The sequence below is a fragment of the Pimephales promelas genome, chromosome 3 (assembly GCF_988280905.1).
Source record: "Pimephales promelas chromosome 3, fPimPro1.hap1.1, whole genome shotgun sequence".
NCBI lineage: Eukaryota > Metazoa > Chordata > Actinopteri > Cypriniformes > Leuciscidae > Pimephales > Pimephales promelas.
The window spans coordinates 6,845,852-6,865,916 of NC_142771.1; the positions used below are offsets into that span (position 1 = coordinate 6,845,852).

At 37.8% G+C, this 20,065-nt stretch overlaps 2 protein-coding genes across 2 annotated transcripts; one reads left to right on the top strand and one right to left on the bottom strand.

Annotated features, from left to right (window-relative positions):
- Nucleotides 1-384: 384 nt before the first annotated feature.
- On the bottom strand, nt 385-3,655 carry tmem100a (transmembrane protein 100a). Its single transcript, XM_089128111.1, has one exon. The coding sequence runs from the start codon at nt 3,653-3,655 to the stop codon at nt 3,215-3,217; it is 441 nt and encodes a 146-aa protein (XP_088984237.1). The 3' UTR covers nt 385-3,214.
- A 6,091-nt stretch (nt 3,656-9,746) lies between these two features.
- On the top strand, nt 9,747-19,195 carry pctp (phosphatidylcholine transfer protein). The gene is made up of 6 exons (XM_039678081.2): nt 9,747-9,929; nt 10,755-10,872; nt 16,987-17,066; nt 17,203-17,374; nt 18,822-18,889; nt 18,973-19,195. The coding sequence occupies exons 1-6, from the start codon at nt 9,762-9,764 to the stop codon at nt 19,048-19,050; spliced, it is 684 nt and encodes a 227-aa protein (XP_039534015.2). The 5' UTR covers nt 9,747-9,761; the 3' UTR covers nt 19,051-19,195.
- Nucleotides 19,196-20,065: the final 870 nt, after the last annotated feature.

A 20,065-nucleotide genomic window follows, 5' to 3' on the forward strand; every position in this document is an offset into this window, starting at 1 on the left:
CATTTCCTTCCATTCATTACTGAAAGTTTTACTCACATGAGAAAGCTCGTTACAATCGACCCGTCCCAAAGCGCTCTTTAACTGAGACTTCAAACAAACAGCAAGAGTCACGGGAGAAATAATTAAAGCCAGTCGCCTCTAAAAGAGTTACAGGAGACTTCAGTGCGGCTCATTCGGTCAGAGTTCAAAGCCATAACAGTTTGTTTTATCATTTTACTTTTAAAAGGGATGCTTTCAGCACAAATATTCAATTTTAATGCAACAGGTGCAGTGAACTATTTTAGATTAGATAATATAATTGATAGATATAGATATATTATACAGAATATTCATATATTCAGATGATTTTTTTTTAAAATAAATCACTCACATGATACCACAAGATAACGTATTCTGTTTGCACAGGAGTTTATTAAAAATAGTTCTGTCGACAGCTTACAGATAAAACATTTCCAAAGACACTAATGACGATTACAATCATACAACAATTTGAAACTGAATTATTAAGACACATTCTTGTCAGTCTCCCATCAATCACAAGCACCTGAAATCAACGATTCACGATTATTGAAATGATCAAAAGTGCTCAAATACACATAATACTGTCATCTTAAATGCGGTTATCAGTCTTTTTAAGTTACTTCACATGCCGCTCAAGTCAGAGCACGTCTGTCGTCATAGTCCGAATACAAGAATATAAACACAATAAACTCAATAAAAGAAAATAATAGCATGTGGTTTTCCAGCCCATTGTTGTATATACATCATACCACTAGTGATTTAAGTACCGTACGTCTACGAAAGTGACATATAAAGTAGTTGGGTGTCAGAAAAACGCTCTCAATGAAGAAAAAGATCATTGTTCTTCATTTCCTCATTGTCCTCCCTTTCCTTTATGTCTCAAAGTGCGTCTTTCCATTAATCCGACCGGACAGGAAGCAGCCGTGGATTAATACGGCACTTCCCGTCTCTGGGTTTGCACAGCGGTTACTGGTCTTAATTTTGCCTTGGCCCGCGTCCCAGATAACCGTACGATCCTGCCTGACAGGCAAAAAAAAACTGAGGAGAAAACAAAAAAGAAAGAAAGCGCTTACAAACCACTTGAAAGGTTGGCTAGCGCTGCGGCCCGTCAGAAGCTGTGAGGTCCTGAAAACGAGCGTTGTCCCGCACTGCAAAAAATTACATTCTTACTGTACATAGTATTTGTCTTGTTTTCCAAATCATTCCTAAATCATGATACATTTACTTAAAAAGGGCCTATTATGCCCTACTAGAACTGGTTTTCATGCTTGAATGTTCAAAAAACACATTATTTTTCGCATATTCTCCATTGTTGCGGCTCCTCTCTTCCCGGTCTGTCAGTAACGCTCTGTTGAGTTCCTGAAGCCCCTCCTTCTGAAAAGCACATTGTGCTCTGATTGGTCGGCTGGACCAGTGTGTTGTGATTGGCTAAGAGCTTTGAGCTTATTTCTTAAATGTCACGCCCATGTAATCGCGAGTTTCAACAACTCAACCAGACATCACCTCCGTATTTACCGTATGCCTTAGGCGGGAATAATTTAAATGAGGAATATTGTGTTCATTCACAGACAATAACTTAAGACTACAATCTACCAAGAGCAGCGCAAATTAGCTTCTGGTTTAAGACATGCTTTTTGGGTTGGTAAATAATTTCAACATGACATCATGACTTTTGCGTAAACATACACACCACTTTCAAGTCAAGTGGCGTGTTATCTATACGCATTTTGAGCTATCCGCGCGTATCCGCTTGTATGTCTACGCCGTTAAATGTCTGAGTGATTCCACGTGTATGTACACGCCGTTAAATATCCGAGCGAAACGAAGCAAATTGTAGATCTACATCTGGGGAGTGATATTTTTTTTCCCTAGGATGGTAAGGGAAGACTCATAAACACGATTAACCCCAGTGGCGGGTAGGTTTAGGGACGGTGTTGGGGTAGGTCATATATATATATATACAGTAATAACGTTATGTCAACGGCGTTCATAAACACGCTGAAAAGCGATTATGCGTGTTGATAGCACGCCAAAAATGGAAATACGAATTGGCGTGTCATACATACGCCATTTCATGAGATCAGTCTGATAAGTTGGGTGGTAAATAATGGCACATATACCAGTACATTTACTAGCGCGAACCTTAGGCCCCGTCCACACAACTGCGTTTTCGTTTAAAAACGGAGAATTAAAACGAATACGATCTCCGTCCACACCAGCGTTTTATCTGCATATTAAAATGGATCTCCGTCCACATTAAAACGACTGAAAACGCAGATCACGTGACCATTCACCAACACTGGGCATGTGCGTGCCGGTGTAAACGGTGGCTGACGAATCAGGGAAGGACCCAATCATAGAGCCGAGCATGAGCCTCTGCGTCAGCGTTTCTAAACTCCTCCGTTTTGTTCCGTCTTCACTAAAACGCCCTCCGGAGATTCAAAACGCAAAACGGAGCTGCAGCGTTTCCAAACTTATCCGTTTTAGGTCTTCGTTTTTTTCATTTTAGTCTGGACGGGAGGTGCAAATGTAGCAAAAGGTCTTCGTTTTTAAACGAAAACGCAGTAGTGTGGACGAGGCCTTTTATCGTAAATATCGGAAAACTCCTACAGATGCATATGCAATAAGGTGAGCCGCAAAAACAACCCTGTCCACGCCTTTTCAGCGCTTACCTAACAGTAGTTTTTTAGCGCCAAAAATGGTTAGCACTGACACAAGCTGTTTGTAAATCTGGCTCTAAGTCTTGTTTTCTGAAAAATGTATCAAAATGATGTGAGTTTATGCTTAAAACAAGAACAAATATCTGTCAATTGGATTAGAACAGTAAATGATAAACTAGATTATTTTTCTGACCCCGTTGACATTAGTTTTATGCATAAACCCACTCAAAAACATGGCTTCATAGCATCTCAAATAAATGTACCTTGATCTAAGGTATTTTAATGGAAAACAAGACAAAAACGCTGAGTAAGAAAACATTCGCGTTGCACTGCAGCTGTGTCTCGACATCTGGACGCATGCAGCTGCAAGTACAGTCTCGATTAAATGCTCCGAACACTCGTTCTGATCCCGTCATCCGTCTTTTTCTCCGAGAGAACTCGTTTGCTCTGAACTGGGGGCAAAACATCTGGACATTGTTCCAAAATGTGAGTGTAACGACGTTTTGACTGTTTTTTGGAGTCTTGTGTGTAAATCAGGCAAAGATGCTCCTCTGATGGGCCATCAGGGCTGTCTGACTCTCTCTTCTCCTTTCCTTCTTTCTCTCCATCCGCACCTTCCAGCAGACGGCGCTCAAGGCGAGCAGCACCAGCCCGGCCGAGAGCAGCACCAGTCCGAAGTAGGATATGGTGGAGCCGTGAGAGTTGAAGCTGTAGGCCACGGCGGTCACGACAATCCCGGCGATCAGGACCACCACGCCGAACGGGACGGTGCACCGGTAGCAGGAGAGCTCGGCTCCCCCGGTGGCCGCCGTCAACTGCACCTCGTTAACCAGAGGAACGGTGACGGCCGGCGGTGGCTCGTTGTTGTTGGTTTTCTCGGCCAGGATTCGCTCGGGAGCTCCGGGGATCGTCATGGTGTCTTTCACAAGCTCGGCGGGCATCGCAGGGTCAAGGGTCAGTGTGTTTCGAGGCATCAGCCGAAGTCTGAGCCGTCCCTACTCAATATTGTTCTCACCGTTTCCGCACCTGTAAGAAAAAGCAAGACGAGTTTATTACAATACAGGGTTTTATTTAATTTGAAAATGGTTTTAGAGCCTTTTTAAGCAGTGTTTTTGGAGGCCGAAGTTTTAGTCGCATAACATCGGTTAACGTAAACACAGTCATTTCGCAATAGTTTTAGATCTCAAAAGTTTTGCGCAAATCTGTAACGGAAACGCGGCTACTTTGGTTTCTTCAACAGGGTTCCATTGGCTTTTGGATTATGGCAGAAAATAAGTTGTGACCAAATAAAGCTTATTATTCTGACGCGTTTTGTTCAATGAATTTTGAAGCCTAAATGCAACCGGCAAAATGCAGGCTATAAACGAACTACACATACAATGAGAAAATGGTTTTAAAACCTTTTTTTAAAATAAGCAATAGAGCACTGCATTTTTTTTTTTGGAGGCTGAACAATAAGTTTGCATCACTAGCTTCGTTTCCAATACCCTTTAACGTGTTAAGGTCGTAAGTGTGAATTGCGTTATTAAGATCGTTATTATGATCGCCCTTTAATATTTAAAGGTCCTGATGAAACATTAACAGTCATATGTGATATCACTACAAAGCTTAGACCCTTTACTTTTCACACAAAACCATCATTTTTTAATTCATTTTACATATTGCACAATTTAATTGTTTAAATTCCTCCACCCGCAACCGAAATACCGATCAAACGTAAGTGTGATTATAAATTTGAATATTGAAGGCATTGGTCAAGTTTGATGAACAATGGCAAGTCATATATCAAACAAAACCTTTCTTTCTCAGGATTTTTGCTATATGGTTTATTTAGTTGACATAATACAACAGATCAAATGATTGCTGAATTAATCGCGAAGTACATCTTTGAAATTTGTAAACAAACTAGGATTTCGTCTGCGATTACAACATGTCTGCGCTAAAAGTTGCGCAAATTCAAATTGGAAATGCACCCAATGTTTTTTTCCCAAACTTTTGTCGCAAATTGGTCATTCAACCACGTTGGTTTATGACGTCACTCACGTGGTGGAGTAATAACTACTTTTAATTAATCATTTTGAGATCGAATTAAAGCAAGGTGTTTTGATATACATTACAGACATGGCATCTGAGGACTATTTCTAATTTTTCTCAGTTATACAGTTTAGATTCAATCACAGGCTCGTTCTTGCGTACTAGAGCACGTTCGCACATAAACTTCGCTTTAAATCTCTTGACAAACTAAAAGACGTAAATCATTTGTATGTATTCTAAATAAAACATACTGAATGCCAGCTTGCTTATTTGGCTCAATATAAGGCTTTATTAAATCCACATGTCATGCAAACAAGAAACTGCTTCTCTAACCACAGGTCGAGAGCTGTCGTTTCAAATCCAAACACACAATTTTGCGAATGTTCGTTAGAACTATGTTTTTGGGAAACACCGAGCCGTTGAACTATGCTGATAATGACGGACCTTGTGACCATAGTTGGCTAACGATACTTTTGGGAAGCATCGTCTGGTTGTCATTGCATTGCTATGGTTTTCTAGGTAGTTGCTAGGGTGTTTTTGTGTGTTGCTAGGTTGGTTGCTAGTGTTGTTTGTTTGTTTATATGATGCAGAACGAGTTACACGCTGAAGTGCAATACTTAATGATCTAAACAAAGCCCAAACTCAATCTATAAGGAATAGTAATAGTGATGGTTGAGCGAGTAAACACATGCGAGCGCAGGGCAAGTCTGTGGAGTTGTTTTGGTTTTCAAGCGGGAAGAGCCCCCAGATCCCCTTTCTGACCACAGGGCCAGGCCGACCGTCGTCTGAATGACGCAAAGAGAGCTGCCACATTCCCTGGAGAGCTCGCGATATGACATTACAAACCGGCCCATGAAACACGAGCGCCGTATAAATTAACAGTCACTTCTCAAGGGGCTTTTTCTTAAGAGGGTCAGCAGAGCTGCCAAACGCCCGTGACACTTCTCTCTGACCGTTACGCATTACAGCTGCGCGGTTTAACCTGGATTTTAACCCTCATGTGCTTCAGATTCAATACTTTTACATTTACAGTAGATCTCTGCAATCAACTGACGGATATTGTTTTTACTCGAAACTGAGCATGCGGTTTTTTTGTTTCAGAAAAGTGGCGGGGTACCCATGAAGGGTAGTAACATTATTTAATTATAGCAAAAACACAATACAATCAAACAAATCCGAATAGAGTTGCAGACTCATTCCCAGGCCAGAATCTGAAAATGGCATTTGCTTATAATTTTATAGCCAAAAAAATATATTATTTTCATCCAGAACTAGATGTTTAAAATATCAAGCTACGTCTTGTTTATAATCAGTTGTCATAAAAGTTGATATAGTCATAAAATATCAAATTAATGGCTACTTTAAAGCCGTTTTTGAGTGTTTAAAGGATGTTCAAATGAGTGCATTTGTGCACTAAATAATGCAAAAACAGTATATTTATTGCTTTATATTTATAGTGAATTAAAATGCTATTATTTATGCATTAAAACGTTTGTTTTGGTGACTTAAAATAACTTATCTTTATATTATCATTGCAATAGCTACATTAAAACTTTGTGTTTTTGAGAAACCGACATTAAAGGTCTTGTATTTCACTAGCTATACCTCAGAAACTGCATGCATGAAGGCAGCAGAAACATTCACTAATGCCACGTGCGACACCCTTACGAAAATAATACTTTATGAATGTGAAATAATGAATTCGGTGCATGCATTAAGGTAATCTGAGACAGGGGCAAGTCATTCACCTCACACGTGTTTTCCATCCTGCCCTCTGAAGGTCCTGTTCAGCAAACCGAAGGCATTAAAGTCCCGTTATAGTCCAAACACAGCCGGCTCCTTGAGATCTCCTCCTCTTGAAGCGTGTCGGAGACTGACTGACTGTGTGTGCAGGTCTCATTCACTAGAAGTGCGTCTGAGTTCCTCCTCCTCCATGTGAACTAGCGCTGCTTCAGTCTGAACACACGGGGAGGGGCGTAAGCTTTGTAAACCATGTCATCTGCTGCTCGATTATGGTTTGCGGTGATGGTGGGCATGTAATAATGTTCATTGAGAGGAACTATATAACTTTGCCAGTGTGTTTGGGTATAATTCATTTTGGTTAAAGCTTTAAAAATAAGTCATAAATATCAAACAAAGGTAATGCTCATGACAGTATAACGTTGCAGCGTTTTGATTTCGATTTTCACGCATGAATGTTCCAACGATATTTCTTTCCTCATGTTTTACGTTCCTCTCTTTCCAGTCTGTCAGTAACGCTCTGTTTAATTCCTGTCTCTATGAAGCCCCTCCTTCTGAAAAGCACACTGTGCTCTGATTGGTCGAATTGATCAGTTTGTTGTCATTGGCCAATAGCTTTGAGCCTGTTTGGGAAATGTCCCGCCCCTTTACCGTAACTGTAAGTTTCAACCTACCAGTCTATTATAGCCAACGAACCAACTCGGACCTCGGATTTGACGTCGCGTTCTATTATGTTTTGCGTGTCCAAGTCGGAGAAAGCTGTTGTCATGGTAGCACTGGCCGAGTACCAGGCACTTACATTTAAAAAAAAATATTATGACCTTATCCTTATCAAAACGCAGCCATTTGAACTTGAAAATGTTCACTTTATTTAATGTTTTTCATGTTAATCTTCTGTTAGCAACGTTAGTAATTGCACTCACAACAACCGATTCCCATATCCACAGGGGACGCAGTAATACGAGTGATTATAATCGTCATTTAAAATGCAAAAGCGGTTCAAAAAACAATGACAAGTCACAGGGCGCAGCCATCTTGAATTCCGAAACGGAATTCTTGTTCGGTGGTCTGAGAGGAGAAATCCGAGGAAAGGGGGTGTGTTGCTAGGCAACGTCTGTCGTCCGATTCGGATCTCTGAGACGGATGAATAATAGAACGTACCATCTCTCTCTTGAATCCAACACAGAAGTGACTTAAACTGTAGTTCATCGACTGACCACTAGAGACGGGCTGCAAAAGAGAGTCAATCCCATAGAGCCCCATGTTAAAATGCCCAACTTAACAACACAAAAAAACATGTTTACAGCCTGGTACAAAGAGTTGTTTTGCTCTTTATAGCTAATTTTGCCCTTCATGACGACTGTGAGGGAGGTGATTTTTTTTATAACTCATCCTTTTAAATTGTATTAAGCCTTAAGTTGTGCATAATTAAGGGCGTGGCCACTTGAGTGACAGGTGGATTGCCGGTGATGTCACTACGTCACCTAATCCACCTCTTCGCTCATTTTCAGTTATCCGGGAGTGATGGCAAGATGGCGACGGCCGGCTCCGCCCACTTTGGGCCGCAAAAATGCTCTTCAGAAACACTCCTTCAGTAGTGTTTTTATAAGAAGTTGCTTGATGATATGTGTGTATTTAGTTCTGGTTATATTTTTACGATATGTAGCCTAATAACCAAAATGTTCGTGTATTTTCATTTGGAAAACACTGTTAGCCATGCATTTAAGGTACAAATTAATAAATAAAGATGAATAATATATTTGAATAGTTGTACACAGTCAAATAATATGGAAATTATTGCATAATACAATATTTATTTCAACAGTCTTGCTGCAGTTGCCGCTAAATCACTGCACAAGTGCGCGTTTTGTTTGTGGACATACATTTGAATATGTGTCAATGTGAATTTGAATGCGTTTATGTGTGACTCAAGCATCTAATGTGTTTCTCTGCTTCTTTTTCTCTTGTAATGTGATACAGGGTGTTGTCTACAGTCTTCCTTCCCGGAGGAAATCTCTCCTCAAACGCAGCTCGCGCTGACGGACATCGCTCGGTCTCTGACTGACAGCACACAGACGCTGAGAGTTTGGTTTTTAGGTTCATTTGAGTTTATTCAGTGCAATTCTCACCAAACCATTCTTTTAATGAACAGATTTTATACAAACACTCCTTAAAGTTTCTTCAATGGTTCGTTTAATTGCAACACCTATTTTTTCTTCTTTTTTTGGCTGTATAGTGTTTTAAGGGATTTGTTTTTCCACAGGTTCTTTCCTATCAGCCTGGATCTAACCCTTTATTGTATTACACTTTCACAACTATATACTGTATAGAGTTTCATCTGGGAACAAAGGTGACCGGATTGGGTTACTCTCGGACAAATATGTCTCATGTTAGGCTCCTTACCACCCGGCTGGAATTAATTTTAAAATTACAGAACGGCTGACAGGCACAAAAAAAAAAAAAAAAAAAAAAATATATATATATATTGATTGATTGATTGATTGGTAATATTTTCAATGTGTTACAAAAAATAAGTAAATTCTACATATATATATATATATATATACGTATATATAATTTATTTATTTTATTATTATTATTATTATTTTTATTGGTAAGATTTTTTAATGTTTTAGAAGAAGTCTCTTATGCTCACCAAGGCTGCATTTATTTTATTAAATATATAAATTCACTCTAATATGATGATTTGATGCTCAAAAACAGTTTTTATTATTTTAAGTGTGTGAAAACTATTTAAAACAAAAAAATTCAGGATTCTTTGATGAATAGAAAGTTCAAAAGAACAGCATTTATTTGAAATAGATTATTTTTAACATTAAAAATGTCTTTCCTGTCACTTTTGATCAATTTAACGCATCCTTGCTGAATATATGTAGGCTATCATTTTTTTAAGTTCTTTCCCAAAATAAAAATACAATTTTATTAACCCAGAACATTTGAAAGGCAGTACAAATGTTGCAAAAGCTTTCCATTTCAGATTAATGCTGTTCTTTTTTTGAACTTTTTATTTACAACTTTTTTTCAACATTAATAATAATCATAAATGTTTCTTTATCATCTGATAATCATATATTATAATGATTTCTGAAGGATCATGTGACATGTAATATAAATATATAAGATATAATATAATATATATAAATATATAATGATCTGTCTTTATATATAACAATAATATTCATATATCTATTTATATTGTTTTGTATATCATTTACGAAATCTACGTGAGCGCGAGCACGTGGCGCGCGATCAGCAGCGCTCTGACGTCAGCGGCCGCGCGCACACATGACTCCTGACTCTAGTGGTGGTGAACGCGGAAGAAACATGGCTCTGCAGTTCAGCGATGAGGAGTTTCAGCAGGCCTGGACCGAGCTGGACCAGCCGATGCTCGACGGGGGCTGGGAGTTCTTCACCGAGACCATGAACGTTAAAATATACAGACTTTACAACAAGGTGAATATATGATGATGAATGACTCAATGCGCACGCGCCCTGTACACAATCAAAACAATGCAGTGCAATCTGATCTATAACATCATGCGTGACATAACATAATACAATGGTTGCGTTTGATTATTATTTTAGGCACGATAACATAATACAATGTCCAACGTAAATTATATCGAACATCTGGACGTGATGATAATGACGATAACAAACCTGCTTCAAACTCACAGTAAAAGCACTAATCCATGCATTTTTAAAAATATCGAATCAAAATAAAACTCAGATGTGCATTTTAGTTGAATAAAACTATTTTTTTTTATTTCTTCCGTTTTCTCCTTGCGCTTTTAATAATGAGTTACTTAATACCGTCTTTCTGTTTAATATGCTTTTTTATGTCAGCTTCTCACTGTGACAAATTGCCCCATATAAATGTACTTTAAAAAATAGGTCAACCCGGATAAATGTTTTCTGGAGTTGAAAGTGTGACTATTTAAAATGAGTATATGCTATTATTGAATGGGTGAATCTAGTGGCAGTCCAGTGATTTACAACTGTTATATAATAAAGAACACAATATGTATTGATATACATAACATTTAAAAGTCATATTACATTATGTGGCTCAGTGTGGATTAAAATGACCAAAATCCCCTATAAAAGATCCAGATGTTTTAGTGATTTATAAGCAAAAGCGACCATGACGTATTCATTCAAGATGAAGTGCGTGTATAACATAACACCACATCAATCATTCGTATATCACGACGCTTGTTCAGTATTGCAGGCTCTGGCTGTGATGTTGCGTGTGTTTGTGATGCATTTGTTGAACAGGAAACGGGTTTGTACGAGTACAAAGTGTTCGGGTCTCTGGACGGCTGTTCTCCAGATCTCCTCGCAGATGTTTACATGGATCTCAACTACAGGAGACACTGGGACTCCTATGCCAAAGGTAACTTAAAAAGTCATAAACATCTTCATGAAAACCATTATTTCATAAGCATTCAGCCTCAGTGTCATGATAGATTGACTCTCAGTTACTCGTACGGCAGGTTTAGACACATTCCTACTCTCATGAATCATCATTGAGTGGATTATATATGTGTGCTACACCCATTTCTGTAGCAGAACAACAACTAAGTAACATTAAAAAACTGTGTGTGAAAACTACTGAATCACTTCAACAAATGTGAAGACGGTGTCGTTTAGCTCAAGTCAGTTCAATGTTTATTCGGTTCGGTAAAACGAGTCAATTATGAAGGTAATTCAGCTATAAAGCAGACAATAATCGGCTTATTATTCAGCTCACGATGATATTACAGAGTTTGAAATTAATGTTTGGTATGTTTTATCTTACCTCAAGGGCATCCAAGATGTCGGTGTCTTTGTTTCCACAGTATTTTCAATTTTGATATTTTTAGGTCAAACCGTTCTCTGTCAGTCATATAATGGAGGTCTATGGTCACCACCTCAAAGAGCAGCACAGAGAAGTCCAAATTAAACATGATTTAATGACTCATAAATGTAAGTCCACGTTGATGGCCTAAGACACGAAACAAGCGGTTTGTGTGAGAAAACGAACAGTATTTATATCGTTTTTACCTCTTGTTAACACAGCCACGTCCAAGTGATCTGAGGGCGCGGGCGCTTTTGGTAACAAGAGGTAAAAACGATATAAATACTGTTCGTTTTCTCACACAAACCGCTCGTTTCGTGTCTTAGGCCATCAATGTGTACTTACATTTACGAGTCATTAAATCACGTTTAATTTGGACTTCTCTGTGCATGCTCTTTGAGGTGGTGACCATAGACCTCCATTATATGACTGACAGAGAACGGTTTGACCTAAAAATATCAAAATTGAAAATGCTGTGGAAACAAAGTCACCTACATCTTGGATGCCCTTGAGGTAAGATAAAACATACCAAATAATAATTTTAAAGTCAACTATCCCTTTAAATGCCTTAAAGTCATGGTATGTAGCTCAAATAAACTGGCGCCCACTGCATTATGGGTTGTTGTTTTTTTTTGTTTTGTTTTTTTTTTGTTTTGTTTTTTTTTTTTTTGTTTTTTTTTTTACATATTTTCCTGTTTTTTCACACTGAAGCTTCTCCTCTTGATGGTGGTCAGGTCCGTTCACATGCGCTGGGAACTGGACTGGTACGTCATGCACATGTCCCAGTAGAAATAACCCGGTGTTTATTCTGTCATTATATGTGTGTGTGTGTGTGTGTGTGTTGTGTTTGATAGTGATGTGGTTTATACACTAGTCTCACGTAGGCAGAAGATCTGGACCAAGTACTGTAGTTCACATGGTCATTAATCAGTTGTTTTACATGGTTGCTAATATGTAAATGTGTGAGGTCATATCATATGTTAATGAGCTTGTAGTTGTGATGTCATAACCTGGATGCTTTGAGTTGTTTTTGCAGGTTATAGTTATCTAGGGAAAGACTTTTGTGTTGGAAAAAAAGCTCAGAAAATTGTGTTTTAAGTTCAATTTAAACTATGTTAACATTGGCAATCGTCAACACGGAGCTCGTTTTATCCTCTAAACATGGACATGCTCTGTCTCGGGATCCGGGAACGATTAATCCGGGAAGGATTTCATAATACATTCATATTTTTGACACATCTTTTTGATAAGAAACTAGCTTTTGAGGCCGTTTAGTTTTCCTCATGTTTAAGACATGACATGGCAGGGTGGTGTATTTCCCGCAAACACAAACAGACCGTGAATAGCTGTGTGTGTGTGTGTGTGTGTGTGTGTGTGTGTGAGGGTGGAGTGCTGTTTTATTGGAAACACATCTCTGGCTCCAGGCGGACCCTGTACGCATGTGTTTGAGCTGATCTTTCACGGAAAGCCTCACGCATCTGACAGCGTTTGTGCTTTAGTCCTGATGTATGTCCTCTAGTGTCCCCCTGTGGTGTGTTACACTGATTTATACACACACACACACACACACACCGACACAAACTGACCCCCGGATCCAGAAGTGTTTACAGTCTCTATCGTTTCACGCCGCAGTGTTGTTTCATCATCTCTGTTTTCTTCTAATTCTAAATAAATGTGTGTCACACTACAGGACTTGTTTTTGTTCTTTCATCTGAACATCGTGTCTGTTGTTCACATGTTTAATTTCACTGAACGTTCGTTGAAAATGCTTCTGATTACAATCACGAGCCTCCACCCTTGCTCGCTGAATACATGATCTGTGTATCGTCGGATTGACCCGTTCAGGCCTGGAACACACACACACACACACACACACACACACACACACACACGCCTGCTAGTCTTTTTCTGCTCAACAGTGCTTGTTTTTTTTGTGTTTTTATCAGTATTTTTTAATATTTTTATATTTTCAGTTGTAATTTTAATTTGAATGTTTTAGTAAATTTGTTGTATTTTATCAGTTTTATTTAAATGTCTATAGTTTTTTTTTTTTTTAAATCTCAAGTTCTTCTAAACGAAAATGAGAAATTTTGCCTTTTTATATTTTCGGTTGTAATTTTCATTTGAAATTTTTAGTCGTTTTTTTTTTTCATTTTTATTGGTTTTATTTTTAAATGTCTATAGTTTTTAGTTTTATCTCAAGTTGTGGTTATTTTAGTACATCAAGTTCTACTAAACGAAAATGAGAAATTTTGCCTTTTTATATTTTCGGTTGTAATTTTCATTTGAAATTTTTAGTAATTTTGTCATTTTTATTAGTTTCATTTTTAAATGTCTATAGTTTTTATTTTTAATTTTTATCTCAAGTTGTGGTTATTTTAGTACATCAAGTTCTACTAAACGAAAATGAGAAATTTTGCCTTTTTATATTTTCGGTTGTAATTTTCATTCCAAATTTTTAGTCATTTTGTCATTTTTATTAGTTTTATTTTTAAATGTCTATAGTTTTTTTAAAAAAATCTCAAGTTGTGGTTATTTTAGTACATCAAGTTCTACTAAACGAAAATGAGAAATTTTGCCTTTTTATATTTTCGGTTGTAATTTTCATTTGAAATTTTTAGTTGTTTTTTTTTTCATTTTTATTGGTTTTATTTTTAAATGTCTATAGTTTTTAGTTTTATCTCAAGTTGTGGTTATTTTAGTACATCAAGTTCTACTAAACGAAAATGAGAAATTTTGCCTTTTTATATTTTCGGTTGTAATTTTCATTTGAAATTTTTAGTAATTTTGTCATTTTTATTAGTTTCATTTTTAAATGTCTATAGTTTTTATTTTTAATTTTTATCTCAAGTTGTGGTTATTTTAGTACATCAAGTTCTACTAAACGAAAATGAGAAATTTTGCCTTTTTATATTTTCGGTTGTAATTTTCATTCCAAATTTTTAGTCATTTTGTCATTTTTATTAGTTTTATTTTTAAATGTCTATAGTTTTTTTAAAAAAATCTCAAGTTGTGGTTATTTTAGTACATCAAGTTCTACTAAACGAAAATTAGAAATTTTGCCTTTTTATATTTTCGTTTGTAACTTTCATTTTACATTTTTAGTAATTTTTTTCATTTTTATTAGTTTTATTTTTAAATGTCTATAGTTTTTTTTAAATCTCAAGTTGTGGTTATTTTAGTACATCAAGTTCTACTAAACGAAAATTAGAAATTTTGCCTTTTTATATGTTCGGTTGTAATTTTCATGTTAAAGTTTTAGTAATTTTGTTGGATTTTGTCATTTTAGTATAGACATAAATGTCTATATAGTTTTTATAGTTGTGGTTATTTTAGTTCATCAATTTCTACTTAACAAAAATTACAAATTTCAACTTGGCAACTGTCTGGGTAACACTTTACACCACTAAATCCACTCACTAAAGTAATAACTATAAATTATGCATGATTACATGTAACTAAACCAAACCCTAACCGTAACTCTATAGCAAGTACAGTAATATTACTCAGTACTTACTGGTGTAACTACAAAATAACTTAAAATAAAGTGTAAGCAACAGCTGAAATAAAATGAGTTCAAGTTTTATATATATATATATATCTTTTAAGTTAAAGTTTATGGCAACAATTTACAAAAATGTTTTATTTGCTAACAATGAAAAAGACTTCTACGGCATTTTATAATCTTAGTTAGACAACATTTACTAATACATTTTTAAGATCAAAAGGTATGTACTGTAGTTAATGCACTGTGAACTAACACAAACGTGGATATTTTATATTAACACATTAAAGGTCAATAACATTCAATAAGTGGTCTAAATATTAACACATGTATATATCTTTTGCGTTTCTATGGCAACACCAATGCCGAAATGAACCTGCAGGAGTCAGGTGGTGAAACTACAGCTCTACAAGTTCACGTTGTTATGTAACGTCATGTGCTTTGACACAAAAGGTCATTTAACAGTCTCTCGTAGCGCTCTGCCGACGCTGCTGTGTGCGTTCATGTGTTTCGAGAGTCGAGGCTTTGGAGACGCTCTGAAGGAAGGGCTTTCAAAGTCCGTTTTATAATAAAATTCAACTGTTTAAAACTATGAAGCTGTTTTAACGTGACTTTGAAGTCAAACCCTGAAACGTTTGTGGTTTCTGATCGCTTCCAGTCTTCTGGGAAGATGTTAGATGTTGGACATGGATCTCATGAGGTTGCATGATGGGATCAGACTCGCAGACGGCGTCCGGATCGAGTTCAGGAGGGGTTCAGGTCTGGTTTGAGTTTTCACACCTGATGTGTGGATGTCAAGCTGGAACTGAAAACGTGTCTCTAAAAAAAAACAGTGTCTCTAAAATGACATTTAACCCTCTGGGGTTGTTCGGCCCAAATGGACCCGAAGAATTTAAATAATTTTTTTTTTTAAATCACAGCTTCCTCGGAATGGTCTGAAATTTGGTGACTTTGTTGGTATTTGGTATTTGAACACCCCAAAAAAATTGGGGACAGGATGTGAATAGTCTAAGGTTGTAAAAAAAATAGTCACACTTGGGGTGTTCGAGTCCTCCAAATGGACCCGCATGGAAAATGAATGGGAAATTGGCAAATATGTGAAAATAGTGAGTTTGTTTGTGCGTACAATCTACAAATCAGCCACGATCTTGAAAAAAAGCCCACAACAGTGAAGGGGTGAATCTATAAAACATCAAGAGTGCAAAACAGACACACACACACACACAAACACACTTTTATACACAAACACACCAAAAAAAATAAATTATACATGTGTTTTGCATTTTTAAAATGCTCAGTTTGTCCACCAGATGGCATCCATCTCATTTCAAAAATTGCTTTTTTGAGGCCTAGGCTTGACTCTAAAATGAAATACAGCTTTAAAAAAAATTAAAAAAATATTAAAAAAAAAAATAATTTTTCTGTTATGTTCAATGGGGGGAAATTTTTTCATAATTATTGCATTAATACTAATTATAATTTTTTTTTTTTTGAAATTTTCTCAAAGCACCAAAAAAGAAAAGAAAAAAATATTATAAAAAACGAGTAAAAAAAAAAATCATGATTTTTTTTATTTTTGGACCCGAACACCCCGAGTGTGACTCTGAAACAAACAACCCCTGAGGGTTAACAGTGTTGCATTACAAAAAGCTTAATTTGTATTAACTCATAACTCATCTGGACACACTCCTCTCATAATAACAGTTTGTTGATGTGTGTAGTTTAGGTTCTGGGTAACACCGGGTCTCATTTGCTCATAGTTCATCTCAATGCATTGGCTATTATGACTGAGAAATATATATTTGTTCACACTTCACAGCATTTTTACTGCACATAAAAAATTCAGTTCTCCTTAGTTTCCTTTCCATTGTGAAGTCAATTCACATTTATTTAATTAGCACTTTTTTACAATACAGATTGTTGAAACGCCGCTTTACAGTGATAACAGGAAAATAATGCTGCAAAGTATGTTTCAAGAAGAAATAAAAAAAATATTAACTGATACAGCTGGACATATTGGCATATTTATTAAGATTGAAAAACACATTAGAAGTACAGTATTGTTCATTGTTAGTTGCTGTTATCTAATGTTAACATCGACATGTGACCTTATTTATGTATGCAAGTACTTACACTGTGTGTGTGTGTGTGTGTGTCATCCTCAGAGCTGCACGAGAAAGACTACAGCGGGCAGAAAGCCATATACTGGGAGGTGAAATATCCATTACCTCTGTCCAACAGGGATGTATCCTACAGGCACACTTCAAGCATGTGTGTGTGTGTGCGGGAATAGACGGATTCAGTGTCAGACGAATAATGTTTCTTGATTTATATAATAATATTTGATTGACGTCTGTCGGTGAGGCCTTAACCCTCTGGAGTATGTGTATGTGCGTGAGCGCCGGGATCTGGACGCGGGAGGACGGAAGATCTGGGTGGTTTTAGCCAAGAGCTCGTGTGTGTCTCAGTGTGCGGAGAAGAGAGGCGTGATCCGGGTCAAAGACTACAAACAGAGTCTGGCCATGGAGAGCGACGGCTACGGCGGGACCAAAGGTACACACTCACACACTGACACACATGCGCACACACGTACGCACTCACACAGTCACTCACTCAGTCACTCACTTGCTCACACACTCACTCACACACTGTCAGTCACACTCACTCACTCACTTACTCAGTCACTCACTCACTCACTCTCTCCCACTCACCCACTTACTCACTCACTCAGTCACTCACTTACTCACTCACTCACTTACTCACTCACTCAGTCACTCACTCACTCACTCAGTCACTCACTCACCCACTCACTCACTCACTCAGTCACTCTCTCACCCACTTACTCACTCACTCACCCACTTACTCACTCACTCAGTCACTCACTCACTCACTCACTCTCTCCCACTCACCCACTTACTCACTCACTCAGTCACTCTCTCACTCACTCACTCACTTACTCACTCACTCACTCACTCACTCACTCACTCTCTCACCCACTTACTCACTCACTCACCCACTTACTCACTCACTCAGTCACTTACTCACCCACTTACTCACTCACTCAGTCAGTCACTCACCCACTTACTCAGTCACTCACTCACCCACCCACTTACTCACTCACTCAGTCACTCACTCACCCACTTACTCACTCACTCACTCACTCTCTCACCCACTTACTCACTCACTCACTCACTCAGTCAGTCACTCACTTACTCAGTCACTCACTCACTCACCCACTTACTCACTCACTCAGTCAGTCACTCACCCACTTACTCACCCACTTACTCACTCACTCAGTCACTCACTCACCCACTTACTCACTCACTCAGTCACTCACTCACCCACTTACTCACTCACTCACTCACTCTCTCACCCACTTACTCACTCACTCACTCACTCACTCAGTCACTCACTCACTTACTCAGTCACTCACTCACTCACCCACTTACTCACTCACTCAGTCACTCACTCACCCACTTACTCACTCACTCAATCACTCACTCACCCACTTACTCACTCACTCAGTCACTCACTCACCCACTCACTCACTCACTCACTCAGTCACTCTCTCACCCACTTACTCACTCACTCACTCACACACACACTCACTTACTTACTCACACACACACACTCACTTACTTACTCACTCACACAGTCACACTCACACACTCACTCACTCTCAGTCACACTTACTCACTCACTCAGTCACTCACACACTCACTTACTCACACACACTCACTCTCACTCACTCACTCACTCACTCACTCACTCACTCTCTCTCTCACTCACAGTCACTCACACAGTCACTCACTCACTCTTTGTCACATTCACTCACTCACTTACTCAGTCACTCACACACTCACTCACACACACAGTAACTCACTTACTCATTGTCACATTCAGTCACTCACTCACTCACTCACACCTACACACCCACACACACATGCACGTAACATACTCCTGCTCACCGCTAACTGTGTGTGTTTGAATCATAATCCAGTGTTCATGAACTACTTTGATAATCCTGGAGGAATGATCCCGACGTGGCTGGTGAACTGGGCAGCGAAGGTGAGCCGGCTGTACATCATCCATCTTTTCCTCCATGTGGATTTATTGATGTAACGGTGTTGATCAATGTGTTTCCACCTCAGACGGGCGTCCCAGCCTTTCTCACCGACATGAAGAAGGCCTGCGCCAACTACGCAAACTACTGCACCAACAACAAGTGATCCTCTCAGTCTCCCGACACCCCTCCGCTTCTGTTTCACGTCAGCAGGGCATTCTGGGTAGAGCTACTGATGTTTATACGGGGATCGGAGGAAATGAATCAAAGGATTTCAGGTTCCTGTTGAACTTTAGAAGAAAATCATGGATAATTTGAGTTTAGAAAATCGGTTTTGAATGTAATACAGATTCATCAAAGCACTTTTATGTCATTTTGTGAATATATGAAAACATCAACCTCTTCGTTATAAATCAAATGCACAAAATCAATCAATCAGCCTTCATGAAATACAAACGCTGTTAGGTTTTATACAGCAACCCTATAAAATGAAATATAAATATGAATAAAATATAACATTTGGACACTTAAGACATGGAAATGTGCTAGAAATCAAGAGTTGTTTACGGTAAAGAAAGATTTACGGCAAAAATAAGTTTGTTAGGTTCAAATCATAAAGCAATACTGTAGATATACACTGTCATTATTAATAATTGAGCAGCAATAATAAATGAGCATCATATTATAATGATTTCTGACAGATCATGTGACACTCAAGCCTGGAGGAATGATGATAAATTCAGCTTTGATCACCGGAATAAATTACACTTTGTAACACATTATAATATTTCAATACAATATTTCAGAATATTACTGTATTTTTGATCATATTAATGCAGCCTTGGTGAGCAGAAGAGACTCAAGTGTCCAAATAAGCACGAGAGCCAGTCCTTTAAATACCTATTGAACATTATACACTCTCTCAAGATCTCAGCATCTTCACCTACTAAAATCCAGACTTTATTTCATACAAACATTCTTATTGATAATGAACTGATGCTTAGATGTTAATGTTTTATTGAAAAAACTAAAGTTTTGATGTCACCATTATGGTGATCAGTGTTTGCTTTAGTTCGGCTCTTGACCCTTGACTCTTTAACATTAGTTTTTTTTTTTTTTCTCTAGTTGGTAATCTGAATATTTGTATAATGATTATGTTATAGTTTTGTTCCCCAACCCGA